Source organism: Malaclemys terrapin, chromosome 16 (genome assembly GCF_027887155.1).
Source record: "Malaclemys terrapin pileata isolate rMalTer1 chromosome 16, rMalTer1.hap1, whole genome shotgun sequence".
NCBI lineage: Eukaryota > Metazoa > Chordata > Testudines > Emydidae > Malaclemys > Malaclemys terrapin.
Genome location: NC_071520.1, coordinates 13,513,467 through 13,536,821, shown reverse-complemented (window position 1 = coordinate 13,536,821; position 23,355 = coordinate 13,513,467). Strand labels below are relative to the sequence as shown.

Genomic DNA, 23,355 nt, shown 5'->3' with positions numbered 1-23,355 from the left:
ACCAATTAGTTGTTGGCCTGAAGATGAAGGTTTCTTGATATTCCTTGTACTTTGCTACCCCATGTAACATAACAGTGGCTGTTCTCAGTGTTATATGTATAAATGTCTAGTCCTTTTCTGAATGAGAGGGAAAGTTACCACCCACCTACTGCAGTCCCTGCCCCTTCTACCTCCCCTAGAGGAACACGTGGCAGTCCAGGGAAAGGGCTCTCCCTATTGGTTCAAAGTTAAGCCACTGTCTGCCTTGGAGAGAAATTTCTGTCCGCCCTGTCTGTTGCTGCTGCCAAAGCCACATTAAGACAAGCCCCTCTCTCTCTCTCTCTCTCTCTCTCTCACTGCTGCTCCTTGTGCCCAGCAGGCAGGATGGGGCTGGAGCTCTACCTGGATCTGCTTTCCCAGCCCTGCCGAGCGGTCTACATCTTCGCAAAGAAGAACAACATCCCCTTTGAGTTCAAGCATGTGGAGCTGTTCAAAGGTGAGTGAGGGGAGCTGAGCCTTTTTACCACTCTGCATCCCATCCCCCCTTGGGGGCTGAGCCTTCTTAGCACCTGTACGTGAGTAACTGAGTCAAAGTACACTTCCTGCACTTGTGGAAAGGGCGCTATATTACCCATTTTCCCAAGCCCTAAGGAACTGTGGTGTGTTTCCTTCTCCCCCCATCCCCTCCCCAGGATTTCTGTGCATTTCCCTTCCTCCTTTAAGCACTTTTCTATAGTGGGATTGTATCAAAATAGTTATTCTGGGTTGATTATAATTTTGGTATCGGTTCTTGTATGGACATGCTTATTCTGGAATAAGAGGGTCCACTAGAGGCTCATACAAAAATAACTTTTCTGGAATATTCCAGGATAGAAATTTTGGTAAATTTCCAGGTAGAAAACCCCTCATTATTCTGCTACTAACAGACTTTACAGAAGTCAATGAAAGAAGAGCAGTGCAAAGTATGGGAGCCTTTTCTGCTGAGAGGGAGTCTGAGTGGGATGGGGAAGTCTGGAGACAGGTGTTACAAGGCCTGGGTGCTGGAAAGCTGAGTTCAAATCTTGGGATCTTTCCTAGTGGGAAGGGAGTTAGCGTTAGAGAGGGCCAGGAGTTTGTGGGAGATGAGAAATCTGTTTGTGGGGAGGTAGTTTTTCCTGGGTGGGATGCGGCACACAGGGGAGATAGGGATTGGGATAAACTGTGTGTGGCAGTCAGTTTTGCTTGGGGGTGGGGTAGGAAGATGGGGGTAAAGGAGGTTTTAGGAAAAGGGTTGGAAGTTTATGAGGAGGTTGGAATGTGAGGTTTGCAGGGACATTTGTAGACAGCATGGGCTTTACTTCAGGTGGGAAGAAAATAGGCCCTGTCTAAGGACCCCCTAGTATTTAAGGCCTTTTTCCTTTTGTCCCTCTGGTTTGTGTAATTATGACATTGGGGAATGCAATCCAGACCAGTGAGGGGTTGTGTCACCCCTGTCCTGCAATTCGAGTGCATCGCAATGTTTTGCTGCTGTAGCTCCCAACGGGGCTGCTCACAAGTAGCCTTCCAGCATGGAGGTAACACCCTGAATGTCTGTGTATAGCTGCAGCCTGCCAGCCACACATCAGTCACACTCTGAATTCCACCAGCCTTGGTACCATTTGCAGAGTGACCCTAATACACTCCCAGTCCCAGATTTTCTCCCCAAAATGTGTTCTGTAGTGTCCAGCCCCCTCCTGAACAGTCAGATACATTAGGTTCATTGCTCCTCTAAAATATACAATAGTTTGCTACGCTAAATGGTGTTACCCAAACAAGTCACAACACTGGATTAGCTTTGATTAAAGAATACATTAAGTTTATTTAACTATAAAGAGGTAGATTTTACATAAGTACAAGTATAAGGCATTAAAATCAGAAATGATCACTAGCAAAATAAAGATAAAATCCTTCCTAGTACTAAACTTAAACTAGGCTTGGTCCAAGGTGAAATTCTTACCACACATTTCCAGTAACACTGCTGACCAAGTTTCAGGTCAGGATCTGCTCCCAAGTCCATAGGCTGTTTCTTTTGTCTTCTCAGGTGCAAGAGAGAGATGGATAGAGAGAGAGCCTGGGATGTTTTGCCCCTCACTTTTATAGGTCTGTCACCCTTTGAAATGCATTTTCCTGAGAGTTACCCTGGGTAAAAGTTCAGGGATGCTGTGAGCACAGAGACAAGGAATCTGGTGGTGAAAGAGGTTCCCTACTGTGTTTTGCTAAAATGCAGATTTGCCTTGTCTCCTTCGTGCTGTTTTAAGGACCTTGTTTATTACTTATATGTAAATTGAGTTAAACACACCTTCTTTTGTTTAAGATAGGCCTGCTTGACCAATTCTGCCAAATTGGAGCTATATGGGTTTGAACTTGTGCCACTAACATAATTCGGGAAGAATTCATAACTTTACATATAAGGTTGCTACACACATTACTGACCAGCAAGCTATTAGTTTTCAAATGATACCTCACAAGGCATATTTTGTACAAAGATCATTACACTAGTATGTAGAGTGCGAATGCAGGGGTGCATTCGGTCACAGTAATCTACCTGTCTGTTGGCAGATTCCATTCTGGGGAGGAAAATGCCAGGTGGCAATCACCCTGGACACTCACACGAAGGTAAGGGTCCTAGTTACAGACACTGCTCTTGCATTACTCAAAAGAGACAGAATCCTACAAAAATGAACAGTTTCCCCTTTCTATCAGAGCTTTGGGGGCCCTGAATTGGACCTCTTCTTCCCCCTGCCACTCCTCGCTCTCTACTTCCCCCGTTCCTCCCCAGTGTCATCTCAGCAGCTTCTCCTCTCACTGGAATAGGGACTCACAGAGAGTTCCTGCACTGACTCCTCAGATGACTAACAGGGCTTGCAACCAGTTAACAAGCAACGCCTGTTGTTCAGCCTGACAAACCATAGGCATCTCTCCTTTAGAAATAACAACCAAGAACCGTGCCTTGGCATCATGTTATAACAAGATAACCCCTGGATCTTCTTAAAATGTGTTGGCCTCATCTGAATGGAAGGGGGAAACACATTGAGCTTTACAGGGCTTAGGAAACATGTATAACACTGTTTGGTGCCATCTACACAGCAAGAACAATATTTTCTATAAAGTGGTCGGGGAAATATTGTCTTGTAACATCGCTTTTTGCAGTGTAGACGGGCCTTTTGGGATCCAGTAACCAGAAGATCACTTTGTATGGCAGGAGCCATACAGCTGGCAATCCTAGACAGCAGTCATTGTGGAAGTACAGGGTGTCTAGTTTTACCTATTCAGTTAAATGGGAGCTGTGAACAGGAGGCTGCTTATAACTCAGGAGATTCAATGGCACATCCATGCCAGGGAGTTATGGGCAGTTTCTGCGGATACAGCAAATCAGTGTGTTTATATCCATGTGCTGCTTTCTCAAGCTAATGGGCTGATTTTCCTCAAACACCATCTCTGCTCATAGGTCTGAAAGGCCTAGATATGAAAGAGCAAATATTGCTGTCCAATCAACAAGCACTTTTGTTTTCACCCAATATCAGTGGAATCCTGTTGTCCCACCAATAAGAGGAGACATACTTGCTTTCTTTTACCTGGTCATCACATTCTTCCCTCTCCAGTTTTGCTCTGTGACCAGAATCTCAATTGTTTCCTTTTAAATTTACCTTTCCTCAATAAACTACCACTTATCTGGAATTCATCACATTATTGATTTATTTTGTAGAATTCTTGCAGGGAAACTCAAAAACTGTAATTCTAGTCAGCGCAAGTCAGCGGGTCCTCTCCGCTGTCAGTGCTTAATGAGCAAGTAGAGCTTTTGTGTTCCCTGAAAGTGGAAAAACACTCTCACAGCCTGTAAAAAATGCTGAGGGAGGGGATAAGAGGGACTGTTTTGGAGGAGAACACAGGGGCAGAGCTCAGAGACAGCAGTATGCAGCCTCTTGCTGTCATCCTGCCAGCCAGTGCCCCATGATGCGTGTGTAACCCTTCTGCCAGCTGAATTGTTAGCAGCAAGGGTCGGGTTCAATACATAGGAGTCCCCTCCCAACAACGTAACGCAAAACCAGCTCGAGCCCCCACCCAGTGACCTGGGAAAATCTTACACACATCCCTGGGCGCCTCGAAAAGGCAATACTTCCCCTCTCGCAAGCACAGAATCTTGGAGTAGCAGAAAATGTTTGATAACACGAGGTAAACAACATCAGCATTAAATTGGGAAAACACCACAACTAGAGTTCATAGACCAAACCATGAGCAAAGACCCACCCCAGCAAATTGGGCCGTGTCCTTTGCCTTTGGTTCTTGAATCCAGCAACCCAAAAATCACCCAAAGTCCAACACCCCAAAAGTCTCTTGAGTTCAACAACCCAAGAATCACCCAAAGTCCCAAAAGTCCAACAACCCAAAAGTCTCTGCCCCTGGTCAGTGCAGCCCCAGAGTTCAAAAGTTTATCTGCAGGGTTCCCCCCCCCCCAGCCTGCGTGGAAATGTGGGGGGGGCATGAGGGGGGCACACAGGGTGCTAAGAGGTACCTTATGTGGTCCAAGGCCGACTGCCCGCCTCTCCGTGGGGTTCCGCTGCAGCCTTCCACGAGACGGTCCACAACACCAGCCGTCCCGTGAGCCACTCCTGCCGCCCCACGAACTGCTCTGCTCTACCAGCCGCTCTGCTCCACTCTACTCCCCCAGCCATCCCTGCAAACTGCTCCGCTTTACTCACCATTCTGTGGGCCGCTCCCACCGTCCCCGCAACCTGCTCAGCTCCGCGGCTCCGCTCGCCGTTCCGTGGGCTTCTCCAACGGTCCAACAAACTGCTGCGCTCTGCCAGCCTGCTCCTCCAGCTGTCCCTGCAAACTGCTCCACCAACCGCTTAGCAATATAGCTTCAGGGTGATCTCAGCTTTTAGTAAGTTAAATTCTTTTGTGATTTCAGCTTGTAGTAGGAGAGCCCCAGTGCTGGTACACCATTGACCCAAAGTGAATTCAGCTTAGCAGCCTATAACTAGATTCCTAATAGAATCAAAATTAGCTCTGATATTCAACAGTATAGAAAAAAGAGAGTCCAATTTGTGTTTCAGGCTCACAGAGAAGACCTACACCACAAGGTACAAATACTTGCCCCCAACCTCTTTCAAGTTACTGGGTTTTGGAACCCATGTCCCTTGTCTAGCAAGTGCTACTTAGGTGATGGTGAGATCCTCTGTCATAAAACAGTTTCATTGTCCTTGATTCACATAATCAGGGTAACAACACTTTACTCCTCCTGCCCCAATAACAGAGAAACTGGGGATCCCAGAGCAGCCAAAGTGACCATTTTGGGCTGCCGTGGGCTCATGCTAGGCGGGGTGGATGTGCCTATGCAAACATGTTCAGCCCCTGAAGTTATTTTCCACACTAGCCATAATTCACCACCAGATGTCAGGGTAGAGCTCATCCTGACTCTGCTTACACATGGGAGAGACACGAAAGAAGGTAAACCCTGTGAAGGGATGCACAGCCTAACTGAATCCATTCCACTATTCCAGCCCCTGGAAGCTTTGCTCAGCCTGTTGAGAGAGAGAAGGATTCACTGCTAAGGCAATGGCACTATTTTAACTCCCTACTGTGGGGAGCTAAGGGAGAGGCTTCTGTGGTTTGACCAGTGTGCTTCTATTCCTGGGATGCCCAACTGACTCATCTGTATTGTGGCTGCTTCTGTGGCACTGCAGGGAATGCCCTACAGTCATGTCTGGCGCGTTTAGTTGGTTAGTTACGGAGACTCTGCAGGGGAAGGACAGCCTGGGCACTGGACATTATTGTGTAGAGTCTGAATGTCTGCATGGGAGCACTATATAGGATTGTGTATTTATCAGAAGCACTCGGCTTGCTTCTGTTTAGACCCCCGCAATTGTTTAAAATGACTGTTACTCATTTACTGACTGCAGCTTCCAGCTACACCCATCTGCCAGCTTTAGGGTGACTGTATTTCCCTATGCTGAATACGGGAGACGTGGTAAAGTGACTCGTATTCAAGCTAGTTCAACGGCAATCCAAGAAAACTGCAGTACAAATGTTCAAATTAACATCAAGTTGACTGAGCCCCTGTTAAAAAGAAATACTGCGTAGTTGGATTCTTTTTATTTACCTTCTTATAGTTAAGGCTTTAGGGTTCACGTAGGGAGAGATGACACACACACACTCCTGTACACCTCTCTCACACAGCGGGGTTACCAAGCAACCCAACCCTCCCTGCCCGGCACTCTCCGCCCTCCCTGCCTGGCTGGGCCCCCAGGACGGACCCGGCTCTCCTGGTACCTGGCACCACGTCTTCCTGATGCAACACGTGTGTGTGTGGGGGGGGCGTATGCAGGGACACATGTCCCCTCCCCAGATTAACTGTGGCCAGCAGCAGCCTTTTGGAGCTGTGTGGGAGGGAAGGAATGGGAGCTGCTTCCAGCCGCAGGGGAGGGGGCGGAAGGGATGACCTGGCCCCTGTCGTTGCAGAGCTCATCTCTTTCCCACTCCCCACACTCCCCTGTGGCTGGAAGCAGTTTGTCCCTTCCTGCCTGCAGAGTGTCACAAGCATAGGTGTGCATATGGGGTGAGCCCAGGGACACCCTAATGTCTCAAAAAAGTGGCTTTGCGTTTTAATTTAAGTAAAGTTTAGTTGTTAATTTTAAAAAAATTAAGTTTAGTTAAGTTTTAGTTTCTTCAGTTTGTTTGATGAATAAAAATAATGTCCTTTATGATTGAGTATTCGATAAATGTTCGCCTTTAAAAAAAGAAAAAAAAAATTCCCTGGTGCACACCTTAATACAATGTGCTGCACATACCTATGGTCACAAGGAAGCTAACACCTCCAGTTGCTGCTGGACACCAACATAACCCACTACTTCCTGTCCCCGGTTACAACGCGGGCAGGAAGGGGTTAAGCTGTAAGGATGCGTTGTGCACCAGGGCCCAGGGAACCTGGCTGCAGGGGCTTCAGCGAACCCAACCAGACAGGTGGCTCAGCAGGGGAGGGTGCCTACGGGACAGAGCAGCCCTGCGCTTCCTGGGGGCAGGACCCAGGAAGGGGGATGCGGATGAAGAGGGTGCTAAGCACCCGCCCAGGGGGGCTACTGTGGGGCCTGCAGTGTTGGGATGTGAACAGGCTGGAAATCGCTTCCCCCTCCCCTCCCGCCACTTCAGAGCTTAACTGAGGGGCGGAGAGGCTTCCCCTTGGCAGCGCTGTGCAGAGCTTTGGTACATGCAGGGCTCAGCTCCTCCTGGCCAGCGCGCCAGGCCAGAGGGTCTTGGGCTTTTCCAGGGCGCTGGCCCAGCCAGAGGCAGTCAGGGAAGGAAGGAGCCTGCCAGCCAGGCTGTTGGTGAGCTGAGCACTCTGACCGGGGGCTGGTCCTCCGCACAGCGCTGGGAGGGGGATGCGCCCCACCGGGGGGGATATGGAGGAGCAGTGGGGCTGGAGGAGATGAAGAGGGAGAGGACAGGGGAGCGGAAATATGTAAAGGACCAGTGGGTGGGCAGCAGATGCAACACATAACCAGATGCGGCCTGGTGCCTGCCCACACTCACCAGCCACCATAGCTTGCAGCCAATGCCAGTCGGAAACAGGATGGGGGATGGGGCCCTGCTGGCCAAGAGCCGGCACGCAGCAGGGACTGCGCTGATAGACCAGCAGGGTGAGTGCCCGGCCCCACTCACTGCAGCTTTGCCCTGCCACAAGACTTGCACACCCACACCCACTGTTGGCCACTGGACCCCTCCATTCACTGCTCGTGGGTGGCTGGCTGGCGAGCCGGGATCTGCTCAGCAGAAGGACCTGCCAGTACTGATGGCGGGAGACAGAAAATATGGGACAATTTGCCTGTTTTTAAGAAAAAGTAAGGACACCTGCAGGAGGGCTTAAATATGGGACTATCCCTTTAAAAACAGGACATCTGATCACCCTAGTCACCTTTGAAACTAAAAAGAAGTGGAGTTCTCAGAAATGTGAGTCCTGGGCGAATGGCTGGCCATGACAAAAGGATTGATTTTTCTCTTTTCTTTATGATGTATTACCCACTTTGCTCTTTTTCCTTTGTCCAATAAACTTCCTTTCCCCTAAGGCCTTATACCTAGGAGTCCTTATTGTTAGTATCATAACCCTTTTCTTGATTCCATGAACAACTGTGTGTACTACCTATTGAAATTGCTCTCTGAGGCAGGGCAACCACCCTTGTGTACATAACCCCAAGAGAGCTGGAGGTGCGGCTTTGAAATCATTCATTACTTGCAGCAGATCTGGTTCTCATTCAAAAGATGACTGCACAAGTCAGGTCAACACCAGGTAACCTGTGAACAGGCTTCTCACTTATAGTGGCCAGCACAGCCTAGTAGAATAGGAGCAACAGTGTCATCTCTGCTAAACTGCAAATATAAAGATCAGTCATAATAATTATCATAAATAAATAAATAAACCATTAATCCCATTGAAGCAATGTGAAACCAGCGTTGGCATTAAGGCTTTTCTTTGCAAACCTGAATGGTTCACTGCACAGCCCTGTGACAGAAATCTCAGCAAGGCTGTATTGAATATGTAAAGCCATCATGAAACAAAAAAATTAGATGTAATTTCTCATTTTGACAATGGCAGCATGAGAGCTTCCTGTAAGAGACTCTGAACCAGTCTCCAAACTGCTTTAATAATTTAATAGTTCCATCAAGGACACTAATTTTGAGTTCTTAATAGGGCTGTTAATTATTAAAGCAGCTTGGAAACTGGTTCAGAGTATTACACATGGAGCTCTTCTGCTGCCACTGTGATAAAGGACATCATCACTTTGTTGTTGGCTGCCTCTAACAATAGGCTCAGACACCAGTGCACTTGCTTTGAAAGGTGTTTCTTGTGAACTTTTAGACTGCTGGGAAACATTAATGCTGTTTCCCTTTAACCTAACACGAAGCTACTGTCCAAGATGCACATGCTGATTCCCACATACAGAATCCCCACATTCTGGAATCGTTTGTCTCACTAACATTATGGACAACAACTAAATCCTCATGGAGACAACTCCCTACAGCCTGCTCTGTCTGTTACAGAATCGAAAAGCCAAGCCTTACTCTGCAGAGAGCTCAGTCTGTCAACAGAACTCAAAATATTGAGATAATGAGCCTTGCCCCTGTACTTTGCCTCAGGGCTGTTCTTTTCTTTGGAAATTTGTTTGAGCCTCTCACTTAACAGATTTGTTTAACGTTAGTGACTATTTGGGGTGGTGAGAGATGCTAGAAATCCCCCTTCTGCACAGGATAGCTACAAGCAGCTGCAATGCAGGTCTCAACACACAGCCTTACTACCGTGCCTCAACCCTGTTCTGCTGGTCTTCACTTTCCTTGGCTGATTCCAGTATTGCTGACCTCAAGTGCCATGAGTCAGACCCCACAAAAATCATGCTTTTTTTTTTTAAAGGTGATATTGTGGTTTTTTTGGTCTGACTTTTGATTTTTTTTAACTCCTCCTCCCCATCCCCTTTGTGTCTGTGAGGTGGTGGTGGTGGGGCTATCCATAAGTTACATAAGGGGGTGGGTGGGTGGTTAATTTTGTGTGTTTGTTTCAGTGTTATTACGTGTTACAAGAGGTGGGTGGGGCTCGAAAATAATCAAAAAATGTATTATATAATTTATGGACAGCCCATGTGTGTGCGTGCCTGTGTCTGTGCATGCCTGTCTGTGTATGACAACTAGTGTTGACTATTTCCCAGATTTATTGGGTGAGGTGATGATTTTGGCCTCTGCAGCAGGAACTCTTACCCCACATCTGCCCAACTCCTGCCCAGCAATTAATTCTGCCCCTGCCCCAACCTCCAGATCAGTCCTGCCCCCTGGAGCCCATCAGTTCAGCCCATGCCCCCAATCAGCCCAGCCCCCGCCCCAGCCTCACCTCTGCTCCTTCTACGGTTCTGCACCCCCACTCCCAGGCCTGGGGGCTGCAGTGGGGTTTGCTCTCCCCTTCCAGGCTGGGGGCAGCTCCATGGGCTCTTCGCCCCACCCCCGCTCAGGGCCAGTGTTGAAGTGAGGGAAGCGGGAGGAGGCAGCAGAGCTGCCCTGAAGGCTGGGCTCTTTCCGCCCTCCCCTCCTGTGAGAATGGCTTTGGGTCGCTGTGGAGAGAGAGAGTGAGCGCTAACTCTTCCTGTAGCAGCTCTGATTGGTCACTCAGCCCAAGGAGGTGGGCAGGTAGGGAAGACAGCCAATCAGAGGGCTATTTCCCTCAGGCCAGGCAAGGTTTAAATTCACCGGAAGGTGGGAAATTTTCCCCTCATGCCCATTGGGCTCCAGCTGAGCACCAGTCCTGTCCCATGTGGTAACACTGCGGGCTGGTTCGGTCCTTAGCTGTGCTCTTAACCCTGCCAGCAAGAGGCCTGCAGTGGAGAGCACAGGTTCAGCCGTGCCCCTTGAGAGGCTCAGCAGGAACATTGTGCCTAGCGACACCCCCATAGGGAGGCCTGACTGAGCTAGACAACGACATAGGGGCTTGGGGCTTAATCCCCACTTGCTACCTGCACCAGCAATACTGCAGTCAAGTGCCACCGAGCCTTGTAAGGACAAGTCGTCCCTCTTACAGCCACCTCAGGGGTGTGACTCCCACTGTTTGAGTCACAGGGGTTCTTTTACAAACTCTTGGGGACACCATGATTGAGACCATGCAAAATCACAATTATTAATCCTTGATTACACTTTATCACACCACTGATGGACACACACGCGCGCGCACACACACACACACACACACACCCTCTGTGTTGTTTATCACGGACAGGAAATTCCCCACATTCCATTGTCTCATTATGTATCCTATTTTTCTTTCTTATCCAGTTTGCACATGTTTTCCAAGGTTCTTGGACATCTATACCAAAATATTTATAGAAAACTGCAACAATTATAGTTACCGATTAATTTTAGCAAACCTCAACTACACGCTATCTTGTCCTTGATGATTTTCACATGTACCAAGAAGAAAAGCCTAATCACAGTTTAATACATTTCTAGTGCAAAGCATGACAGGAGGGTATTTTATTTAGCTTAAATAGAGGGCCTTTAAAAATGCATAATATTTGCTACATAATATAAACTATATAATACTAATAACTAACACTGACAGGAGTCAAATGACTGAATCCTCATGCAACATTCTGAACTGCGCCATGCCATTGGCAGACCTGAGCAGCTTGCAAAGTTCACACATAGCTTATATTTTAGCTCTTTAACTTATGCCCCTTTTTAATATGAAACAGACACATGTAGGAAAACTCTAACAGAACACCATGAAGTGAAGGTAGAATGTTCGTATGGGTTTGACTGATCCTCATTCATGCATGGTCTAGTTACGTATGAGCTAGGTGCTTGCTTCAGTTTTCACAGGTTTAGATACTTCTGACCATGGACGATCACATTTTAATTGTTTTTAGGGCAACACTATAGAGAAGAGTTTGGCAAAGTGAACATCCTAAAGAAAGTGCCAGCACTGAAGGATGGAGTCTTCACCTTAGCAGAAAGGTAAGAATTCAATCCCCAAATTCCATTACTCACCATACTTATGAGGGGATAAGGTGATTAAATTCAGGGGTTGGGAAGTATCATTCCCTATGGCTGACAAAAAAAAATGCAGAATTTGGCATATACATTTATGGATTAGATAGATCAATGATCTGCTTTGGTATCTCAGCTCCTATGTTCCTGCAAAGAAAGGAGATGGTAGGGACTTGACTCACATGCAGTGTTAGCATTTAGATGTTTAAAGCTGGAAATGGGCGATGGGATGGATCACTTGATGATTACCTGTTCTGTTCATTCCCTCCGAAGCACCTGGCATTAGCCACTGTCAGATGACAGGATACTGGGCTAGATGGACATTTGGTCTAACCCAGTATGGCCGTTCTTATGTTCTTAAATCTATGCACATATTTCGAACATATGATATGATTCAGACTTGGAGCTGATACTCAGAAGGGTCCTCTTTGGTTAGGTGTATTTGAAATTGTGGAGTAGTCATTCTAGATTAATTGATCCTTGTTATTCATGGGGAACCAAGGATTTTCTGGTATGGGCTGGAGCAGGACAATACAGTGTTTGTCTCATGTGCCTCTCTGCTGGCTCTGAAGGGGTTAATTTAATTGACACTCATGCTTGGGCCATGGGTATCCACTGAAAATGTTTTGCAATGACCTTCTTACATTTGAAACCTCTTTACAATGAAAGGGACACTGCCAAGATAAAAATCATACACAAAGATTTAAAATTCTTACCTTTTAACATCTCAGGTTATTGTAATAAAAAAATCTCATTTACTTTGTTTGCTTTTCTGCATTTGTTAGCTTCTACGATGAAAACATACTATTGTTATTATGTATTATTTGTGTGACCATAGCACCTAGGGCCTTAGGCATGGGTTTTGCCATCTAGTTCTCATGTGCATGCACTACACAACAAAGTCTTGGGTTACGAACACTGCAGAGGAATGCTTAAAGCTAAACAAACAAACAAAAACTTTTACTGTGAAATACAAAATCATGGCAACATTTCTGTTTATGTTAGTCACTCAGATACTACAGTGACAAAGGCCATATAAGCATCAGACAGATAAAACCTTGTTTTTATTTTACAAAATGACCTGTCTGCATCCTTTGAAGAGCCCTAGCTCAGCAGGCTAACACTGTCATAATGCTAAAATAGTTCAGTGATATCTGTATCAGAATGGCATGGGCTGCTTGTATTTTCTTTCTTTACTTTTGTCAGTATAGGTTTTTCTATGGCACTCACTCCCCACCACAATAGCTGACCATACGCCATTGCAAATTACCAAGATTTTTAACCAGCTGATTTCTCCTGCCTGCTAGAGATGACACAAACACTGGACTGCAAGCTGCAACAAACACCAAGGGCCTGATCCTGCAAGCTCTCTGTGCAAGGAATTCCCTTGACCTCACTAGGAGCTCTGGGTGGGGAGACCTTGCAGGACAGGGCCTATATGAAGATGATTGGAGGAGGGTGCCACTTAAAGAGAGTTTATTTTGGTACACAAACCCCTTGAAAATCTGCATTGATGAGAGAGGCATCAGAAGAGTTACAGCTGCTAATGGGTTTTTAGCAAACTATTGTCTACAGATTATTATTAGTGTTAGTAGTAGTAATAGTAGTGTTACTGGAGCACCTAGGAGCACTAGTCATAGACTAGGACTCCATTGTGCTAGGCACTGTACAAACACTGGTTTCATCTTGAGGCTTAATTTTCCTACAGGTTAAAGTTCTGAAAGGAGCCTTGAACAGTTAGGTGCCCAGCCCAGCTTTGATTGACTTTCAGTGGGAATTGAGTGGCTACCTCCATTAAGCTCCTTTGAAAATCCCAGCCCCAACACTTTTTAGTGGAAGCAACATTAGGCAAGAGGGAGGAGAGATTGATGCAGCTCAGTATATTCTTTCAACTTATCTGCCCCACGGTTTGTCTCCCATTAATTTCTGGACAGCACTGCAATTCTTCTGTATCTGAGCCGGAAGTACAACACCCCTGATCACTGGTACCCGTCCGACACACAGAAACGGGCCCGGGTAGATGAATACCTGTCATGGCATCATACCAACATCCGGGGTAATGCTGGCAAGGCCTTGTGGATCAAGGTAAGAAGATTAAATGCTAAAAGCTCAGAATACTAGTATTTCCTCACTGGACATGGGACATTTAAACAGCTCCTAGACAAAGCAAGTTTGTCTCCCCAAAATAGCACACTTGGCCCCATACCCAGCTGAGAAGAAACCTCACGTAGGCAATTGTTGCCTTAATATTTGGATGTGGGAAGGAAGGCTTTGGTAATAACTTTCCCTTAAAAATATCAGTCTAACACAGAAGGTCTGAACCTCGCCAGGGAAGCACAGATCTTCAGAAAGTGAAGCTGCTTCAGTACAGGCTGTACAAGCCCACCCAGACCTGGTACCCTAGGTGATTATTCAGGCGGCTAGTCCCTGCTGAAGCCTGTGCTGCTGCCCCTTCACTGCTAGATTAAAGCTAGCTCAGGTATGTCTACACAAATCGCATCACACCCTTTGGTTTTAGTATAGACATAGCCAAAGAGAGAGCTTGGAGATGTGAATAGGACCTGGGTTCCTTTTGCTTCCCTTGTGCATGCTCTTCTATACAAAGCTGAAAGGCTTGTATTCTTTAATCACAGCTCCCCTGCAGACCCACCAATTATGAAATCTGTAGGGGACTGTCTGCTTCCAGCACACACAGATGCTACTCCAAAATGGGAACAAGAATAGAAATAATGGGTACACACTCTGAGCGGAGAGTTGCCAGTAAACATGTAATAACTTCATCTTGCTTGTTGTAACTTTGCCCTTGTCAGTAATTGACTAAACACCTTGGGGCTTGTTTAGCTTCCTGTTCTGTTGACATTAGAATACAGTTGGCTAAACTCCACAAAGAAGAAATACAAATATGAGTCACATATGCAACATACAATTGCTTCCAATCTCTGCAACCTGCTCTCACAAGGCTTCAAAGAAAATTAAAAGTGGAAGTTAAATCCTATTGAGGAAAATAGAAAGGAGCATAAACTCTGGCAAGTGAAGTGTAAAAATATAATTAGGAAGGCCAAAAAAAAAAATGTGAAGAACAGCTAGCCAAAGACTCAAAAAGTAATAGCAAAAACATTTTAAGTACATCAGAAGCAGGAAGCCTGCTACACAACCAGTGGGGCCCCTGGACAATCGAGATGCTAAAGGAGCACTCAAGGATGATAAGGCCATTGGAGAGAAACTAAATGAATTCTTTGCATTGGTCTTCACGGCTGAGGATATGAGGGAGATTCCCAAACCTGAGCCATTCTTTTTAGGTGACAAGTCAGAGGAACTGTCCCATATTGAAGTGTCATTAAAGGAGGTTTTGGAACAAATTGATAAATTAACCAGTAATAAGTCACCAGGACCAGCTGGTATTCACCCAAGAGTTCTGAAGGAACTCTAATGTGAAATTGCCAAACTACTAACTGTGGTTTGTAACCTATCATTTAAATCAGCTTCTGTACCAAATGACTGGAGGATGGCTAATGTGACATCAATTTTTAAAAAGGGCTCCAGAGTTGATGCTGGCAATTACAGGCCGGTAAGCCTGACTTCAGGACCAGGCAAACTAGTTGAAACTATAGTAAAGAACAGAATTGTCAGATACATAGATGAACATAATTTGTTAGGGAAGAGTCAACATGTGTTTTTTTCAGAGTAGCAGCCGTGTTAGTCTGTATCCGCAAAAAGAACAGGAGTATTGTGGCACCTTAGAGACTAACAACTTTATTAGAGCATAAGCTTTCATGGGCTACAGCCCACTTCTTCGGATGCATATAGAGTGGAACATATATTAAGGAGATATATATACACACATACAGAGAGCATGAACAGGTGGGAGTTGTCTTACCAACTCTGTCTTATCAACATGTTTTTTGTAAGTCATGCCTCACCAATCTACTAGAATTCTTTCAGGGGGTCAACAAGCATGTGAACAAGGGGGATACAATGGATATAGTGTACTTAGATTTTCAGAAAGCCTTTGACAAGGTCCCTCACCAAAGTCTCTTAAGCAAAGTAAGCTGTCATGGGATAAGAGGGAAGGTCCTCTCATGGATCGGTAGCTGGTTTAAAGATAGGAAACAAAGGGTAGGAATAAATGGTCAGGTTTCAGAATGGAGAGAGGAAAATAGTGGTGTCCCCCAGGGGTCTGTACTGGGGGCCAGTCCTATTCAACATATTCATAAATTATCTGGAAAAAGGCATAAACAGTGAGGTGGCAACATTTGCAGATGATACAAAACTACTCAAGATAGTTAAGTCCAAAGCAGATTTCCAAGAGCTACAAAGGGATCTCACAAAACTGGGTGACTGGGCAACAAAATGGCAGATGAAATTCAATGTTGATAAATGCAAAGTAATGCACATTGGAAAACATAATCCAACTATACACATAAAATATAAATTAGCTGTTACCACTCAAGAGAGAGATCTTGGAGTCATTGTGGATAGTTCTCTGAAAACATCCACTCCATGTGCAGTGGCAGTCAAAAAAGCTAACAGAATGTTGGGCATCATTAAGGAAGGGATAGATAATAAGATAGAAAATATTATATGACCTCTATATAAATCCATGGTACCCTCACATTTTGAATACTGTGTACAGATGTGGTCGCCCCATCTCAAAAAAGATATATTGGAATTGGAAAAGGTTCAGAAAAGAGCAACAAAATTGATTAGGGGGTATGGAACAGCTTCCATTTTAGGAGCGATTTATAAGATTGGGACTTGTCATCTTGGAAAAGAGATGATTAAGGGGGGATATGATAGAGGTCTATAAAATCATATCTGGTGTGGAAAGAGTAAATAAGGAAGTGTTATTTACTCCTTCTCATACCCCAAACTGGTGGTATATTCTATAATTAGATTTCACCAAACCAGTAACAAATGTGCAATCCTGGACTACTGAATTAGTCTAACCATGGAGCCACGAACAGTCCCCTTAAGCTCTCCAGCCCCTTTTTACCACCCAGATAAACTGGACTTTATGATGAAAGTTTATTAAAACCAGAAATCACCAAAGCCAGTTTCTCTAGTAAACTAACCTAATATTTATTAGCTAAGAAAAAGAAATGATCGTTACTGAGAGATTAAAGCAGGTAAAATACATAACAGGTGAATCAAAGTTTGTAAGTCCAAAGTGATAGCAGAGATGGTGTATTTGCTTAGTTCTCCATAATCTCTTAGGGCTGCCCAAAATGGCTTTGGGGACCTCTGTCTTGTATTTGGAATGCCCCCTAAAGCATCCAAATAGATCAGAAATGCAGAATCATTCCCAGGTTCCCTTTTTATAGCTGAAAAGTCTGGCAAGCGTTTACATCGCTGCAGGGGCTCTTGTTTTGTCAATTAAATGCAGACCAAGTTTGTAGATCTTCCATTGTCTTACATAATGACCCATACTTTGAAGTTAACAACCTTCTCATTTAAAGTTTAAGGCTTCAACCCCAGTTGATGGGCCATTCAATTACAGAGACATCCTAATACATTTAGGTATAGGCATCCAGACAATTTCATTAGTTTTCATGAACAATGTGACATCAAGCCAACTCTTATCCTAGCACATCTTTGATCTAAGGCAGGGGTTCTCAACCTTCATTGCACCACGACCCCCTTCTGACAACAAAAATTACTACATGACCCCTAGTGGGGGGTGGGGGGACCCCAAGCCCCACTGCCCTAGGTGTGAGGGGCCAAAGCCCAAGCCCAGGGGCTGCAACCCCAGGCTAGGGGCCTGTAACCAGAGCCCCATCAGCCAGTGCTGAAGCCCTCAGGCTTGAACCCCGGGCAGTTGGGCTCAGGCTTCGGCTCTGGTGACCCCATTTGAGAACTGCTGGGCTAAGGTTAATTAAGTACAAAGATAGCAATCACAGGAAACAGGTGAAGACAATAACATAATTTCACTAGCTTTCATGCATCTAAAGCAAATGTAATTACCAGGTACGGGTAATGTGATAACATCCATTTTTGTTCTTTTCTAACAAGTTGTGACCTGAGCTGGCTAGCTGTCAGCGCCACAGTCCCAAAATAAACAAGAGGCTTAATCAGAAGCCATAGCAGGAGGTAGCAGTGAAGCTGTGTGGTGTTTGGACACGGTTGCTTTGACTATGAGCATTTTGGAGGGTAAAGGATCATCTTTTTATGAAAGCTGAGATCTTGCCACATGTGAATATAGCATCACTTCAAACTGATCCTAGAGTGTATGACATGATGATCAGTAAACTTAGGGTATGTCTTCATTACCCGCCGTATCGGCGGGTAGCAATCGATTTATCCGGGATCGATATATCGCGTCTCGTTAAGACGCGATATATCGATCCCGGAACGCGCTCACCATCGACTCCGGAACTCCACCAGAGCGAGCAGCGGTAGCACAGTCAACGGGGGAGACGCAGCCATCGATCCCGCGCCATCTGGACCCCAAGTAATTCGATCCAAGATACTTCGACTTCAGCTACGCTATTCGTGTAGCTGAAGTTGCGTATGTTGGATCGATCCCCCCTCCAGTGTAGACCAGCCCTTAGTGGATCCCATTTGCAAAGGCAAAGGAACTCCAATGCAAGTACATCTACGGAGGCTAAGTCTATTCCCTTCTCCCCACATAGGTGCTCATTCCCCTCCTTACAGGCCAGACTCTGCCTCCAGAGAAGCTGCAGGAGGTTATGGATGAGCTGGCTATTTCTCTGAAGCAGTTTGAGGAGAAATTCCTTCAGGACAAGCCGTTCATCGTGGGCAGTGAGATCTCCCTGGCAGACCTAATGGCTATTGTGGAGCTCATGCAGGTGAGTAGTGGATTGTAATCATGAAGACTCAGCACAAGGAAAAGCTGGTATTGTCTAACTACCTGGGAATGAGCAGCATGTGGTACTATTTCCCAAGAGCCGGGATGCAGATCTAATTCAGCAGAGGGAGAGATTCTCATATTAGAATATTCTCCTCCAGACCTACCTATTCTTCCCCACACCAGACCCACAAGATCCCAACTTGAAACTTCTCCAGTAGCAAAGCTGTGGGGAGCTTTTTTTTTAAAAAAAAAAAATCAAATTAAGTGGATCATACTTAGATTGGTTGCTCGGTCCTAGGCCATCAGATCCTGCAGAGCAAGAGCATTTCCCGCCCCGAATTCCATGTCTCGGTGGCTAACAAATAGCAGTGCTGCATCTCGGCAGTGAAGCATTTCGGAGGGTGGGTCAGGCAGAAAGTAGAGGGGAAGCGCCAACTAAAACCTCAGCTTAAGTTACAACGGTGGTGGTGGTCTCATAGGGTGCTATCTGGTTTAGCATTCCTCACTACTGTACAAATAGCAAATAGGCAATATCAGCAGCCACCAATGGACTCTCTAGCCCCATCTCTTTAATACTGTAGCTGAGCATTACTCAAAATAAGTGCTAGCCACATCGTGTCATCATCAAGTAAAAGTGGCCACTTTTGTCAGGAATGGATTTGGGACTATTAAAATGCACGAAGAAATACAGTCCAGTTGGGTTTTTTTTCCAGGTGCATAGGTAGACTAGGAGATCTCCCAACCTTTCTGATGCTCTTCCATGAGTTCTCTCTCACACACACACACACACACACTTACGGTGTCTTCCCTTGTGGAAGCTTCAGCATGTCTCACTGCAGTTGTGTCTCTCTATGCAGCCCATTGGAGTAGGTTGTGACATCTTTGAAGACAGACCCAAGCTATCAGAATGGCGCAACCGGGTGGAGGAAGCTGTGGGGAAAGAGCTCTTCCAGGAAGCACACGAGATTATTCTGAATATCAAGGAACTCAGCAACATCCAAATTGACCCACAGCTGAAAGAGCATCTGGCGCCTGTGCTAAGGAAAATGATGAAATGAGTTAATGTTCTGTTACCATTTGATCTGCATCTTTCCACCATCTTGCTCCCCCAACCCCCTCTCCAGAACCATGAGTAAGTGCCCTTCATAAGGAGGAAAGAATAATGCAGTACTTTCCATGTGGAAAATGCAGCCCACCCTTAGTCCATGGTAGTCCATTGTCCTCAGGGACAGAAGCTGGGGAAATCTTAGAATCTGAAGCTGTAAATTCACAGGAAGCATCTGAGAACAAATAAACGGGCAGCAAATCTTCTGGGGGCATGGGCTTTGTGACTTTTTTGTTGTCATATTTACTTTTAGGTGATCTGTAGCAATAACACATAAACCTTCTGGAACTGCAGCAAAATTGAGGAGGCAGTGATGAGAAAACTATACAAAGACTTTGGATTCTGCTGAAAACACCCAATTGTGAAAGAATCCTAAATGGGTGGAATCTGTATTTCAATGTGCTTATAGTTATGATTTCCTGTTGTCCTCGAACCTTATCCTGAAGTTCTTGCTCAGGCAAAACTTTCTCCCCATTGACAATGACAATATCATGATTAAAAACTTCAATATTTTACACCCTCTTTCCTTTTAAGTATTTACTAGCTCAGCTATATAGATTGTTGTTGCTGAAGTTTTCTACAATGTCATTATGGTTGTAATAGCGCTACTGAACTAGGTTTTAAGTTCTAAGCTACCTTGGAAGCATTTTTATAAATTTAACCTATAAACTGTGTGTATGGAGTGATGTGGTAATTCCTTCCCAAACTGAGAATGTATATCATAAGGGGGGAGGGATAGCTCAGTGGTTTGAGCATTGGCCTACTCAATCCAGGGTTGTGAGTTCAATCCTTGACTGGGCCACTTAGGGATCTAGGGCAAAATCAGTACTTGGTCCTGCTAGCAAAGGCAGGGGGCTGGACTCAATGACCCTTTCAGGGTCCCTTCCAGTTCTATGAGATAGGTATATCTCCATATATTATAAATTTCAACCTGAACCTAAATTTTATCAACAAGCTAAAATTAGGTTTTGTGGCAAGAAAATATTCTGTAAATGTATCACAAGTCCATAAGGCATCAAAGAAGACTTTTTCTTCTCAGAGTGAAGCCAACGTTGATCAACAAAACATATTAGAAATATGATTTCTGATTTGACCTTCGCCTGGGAAATGCAGTGTTTTCTGAATTCTCCTGCCCCCTTTCTCCAATAGAGGGTCATTAATATGTTTTTATTTATATTTTTCCTATAAAAATATAAAATACAGCTATGAGTGAATCGTAAAAAGGTTCGACATTTATTTATTTCAGATTCAAGAGAGACAGCATGTATTTATGAGAGCTAAGATTTTGAGAGGTTTCAGAGTGGTAGCCGTGTTAGGCTGTATCAGCAAAAAGAACGAGGAGTACTTGTGGTACCTTAGAGACTAACAAATTTATTTGGGCATAAGCTTTCGTGACCTAAAACCCACTTCATCAGATGCGTGCAGACACCATCAGATGCATGCAGACATCATCAGACACCATTTCAAACAGTTGACAAGAAGGTGTGAGTAACAGTAGGGGAAAAATTAGCATGGGGAAATAGTTTTTAGTTTGTGTAATGACCCATCCACTCCCAGTCTTTATTCAAGCCAAATTTAATGGCGTCCAGTTCTGCAGTTTCTCGTTGGAGTCTGTTTTTGGTTTGGCCAATGTACATAGCAGAGGGACATTGCTGGCACATGATGGCATATATCACATTGGTAGATGTGCAGGTGAATGAGCCCCTAATGATGTGGCTGATGTGATTAGGTCCTATGATGGACAGAGTTGGCACCGGGCTTTGTTGCAAGGATAGGTTCCTGGGTTAGGGTTTTTGTTGTGTGGTATATGGTTGCTGGTGAGTATTTGCTTCAGGTTGGGGGGCTGTCTGTAAGGGAGAACTGGCCTATCTCCCAAGATCTGTGAGAGTGAGGTATCGTCCTTCAGGATAGGTTGTAGATCTTTGATGATGTGCTGGAGAGGTTTTAGTTGGGGGCTGAAGGGGATGGCTAGTGGCATTCTGTTACTTTCTTTGTTGGGCCTGTCCTGTAGTAGGTGATTTCTGGGTACTCTTCTGGCTCTGTCAGTCTGTTTCTTCACTTCAGCAGGTGGCTATTGTAGTTTTAAGAACACTTGATAGAGATCCTGTAGGTGTTTATCTCTGTCTGAGGGATTGGAGCAAATGCGGTTGTATCTTAGAGCTTGGCTGTAGGCAATGGATCGCGTGATGTGGTCTGGATGAAAGCTGGAGGCATGTAGGTAAGTATAGCAGTCAGTAGGTTTCCTGTATAGGGTGGTGTTTATGTGACCATCGCTTATTAGCACTGTAGTATCCAGGAAATGGATCTCTTGTGTGGACTGGTCCAGGCTGAGGTTGATGGTGAGATGGAAATTGTTGAAATCATGGTGGAATTCCTCAAGGGCTTCTTTTCCATGGGTCCAGATGATGAAGATGTCATCAATGTAGCGCAAGTAGAGTAGGGGCATTAGGGGACAAGAGCTGAGGAAGCGTTGTTCTAAGTCAGCCATAAAAGTATTGGCATACTGTGGGGCCATGTGGGTACCCATAGCAGTGCCACTGACTTGAAGGTAGACATTGTCCCCAAATGTGAAATAGTTGTGGGTGAGGACAAAGTCACAAAGTTCAGCCACCAGGTGTGCCGTGACATTATCAGGGATACTGTTCCTGACAGCTTGTAGTCCAACTTTGTGTGGAATGTTGGTGTAGAGGGCTTCTACATCGATAGTGGCCAGGATGGTTCTGTTTTGATTTTGAGAGACTTTTGCACATCCAGGCATTCCTACGTTCTTCCATTCAGAGAATAAAAGCCATCATTGGTTCTCTGAAGGATGAAGGCTTTGCGGATGAATTTACCAGATGAGACCATGTGTTTCTTCTCTGCTTGTCTTTTTTGCTGTGTACGTACACACCCACACACTTGTTAATGGTCTGCTCCGAAGGAAAAGAAACTGCCTTTAGTTTATTAGAGAGACAAGGTGGCTGAGATATATCTTTTATTGCACCAATGTCTGTTGGTAAGAGAGACAAGCTTTCAAGCTACACAGAACTCTTCCTCAAGTCTGGGAAAGGTACTCAGAGTGTCACAGTTAAATACAAGGTGGAACAGATGGTTTAGGTTAAGTAGTTAGCATATTTTCAAGGGACCATTCAAAGTGATGTGGCCTGTGATGTGGCCTGTTAATACCCCTATAGTCATAAGACAAAAAGCAGGTTTAGTGGGTTACAGATTGTTGTAATAAGCCATAAATCCAGTGTCTTTATTAAGACCATGACTTTTAGTGTCTAATAAAGTTATGAATTTAAGCTCCCAGGCTCAGCTGTTGAAAGTGCTGTGCAGGTTCTCTTTGAGGATGAGGACTGATAGGTCAGATATAGAGTGATCGAATTGTGAAAAGTGTTCACCCACAGCTGATGTGGCATTTTTGTCTTTTATCATTTTCCTATGTGAGTTCATTCAAAAGCACAGTGATTGTCTGGTTTCACCCACATAGTTGTTTTTGTAGCATTTAGTTCACTGGATGTGGCACACCACATGTTGTGATAGGCATGCATAGGACCCATGAATTTTGAAAGGTGTGTTGTTTGGGGGTGTTGATCATTGTTTCTTAACCCTTCTGTTGTCTTCCTTATGCCTTGCAGTATTTTGCAGATCTCATAGTTGCTTGGGCACATTCAGGCCCCCCTTTCTCTTGGTTGTCAGCCAAGTCTTGGCTGTGAACAATGTCCTTGGACAAAGCCTGCTAGCTGTATTTTCCTCTCAGTTTACTCATTCTGTGCTCTTTCCTTCTCCCTTTCTCGGCTTCTTCTAACTTCCAAAGGAACCTTCCACTTTTCACTCATACATCTTTTCTCCAACCATTAACACATACACATTATCATTATACATCCTTTCCAGTAACATAACTTCTGTACAGAGCCTTGAAGCAACAAACCAGGACAAGCAC

The 23,355-nt window shown here is 45.1% G+C and overlaps 1 protein-coding gene across 2 annotated transcripts; it reads left to right on the top strand.

Annotated features, from left to right (window-relative positions):
• The first annotated feature begins 286 nt into the window (after positions 1-286).
• LOC128824590 (glutathione S-transferase theta-1-like) lies at positions 287-20,104 on the top strand. 2 transcript variants are annotated; one of them, XM_054006271.1, is made up of 6 exons: positions 287-475; positions 2,557-2,613; positions 11,397-11,484; positions 13,452-13,602; positions 18,147-18,323; positions 19,183-20,104. In XM_054006271.1, exons 1-6 carry the CDS (start codon positions 364-366, stop codon positions 19,381-19,383), a joined length of 786 nt encoding a protein of 261 aa, XP_053862246.1. In that variant the 5' UTR covers positions 287-363; the 3' UTR covers positions 19,384-20,104. The 2 variants fall into 2 exon arrangements, with proteins under 2 accessions (XP_053862246.1, XP_053862245.1); XM_054006270.1 differs by lacking the exon at positions 2,557-2,613 and having other exon boundaries at positions 290-475.
• The last annotated feature ends 3,251 nt before the right edge of the window (positions 20,105-23,355 follow it).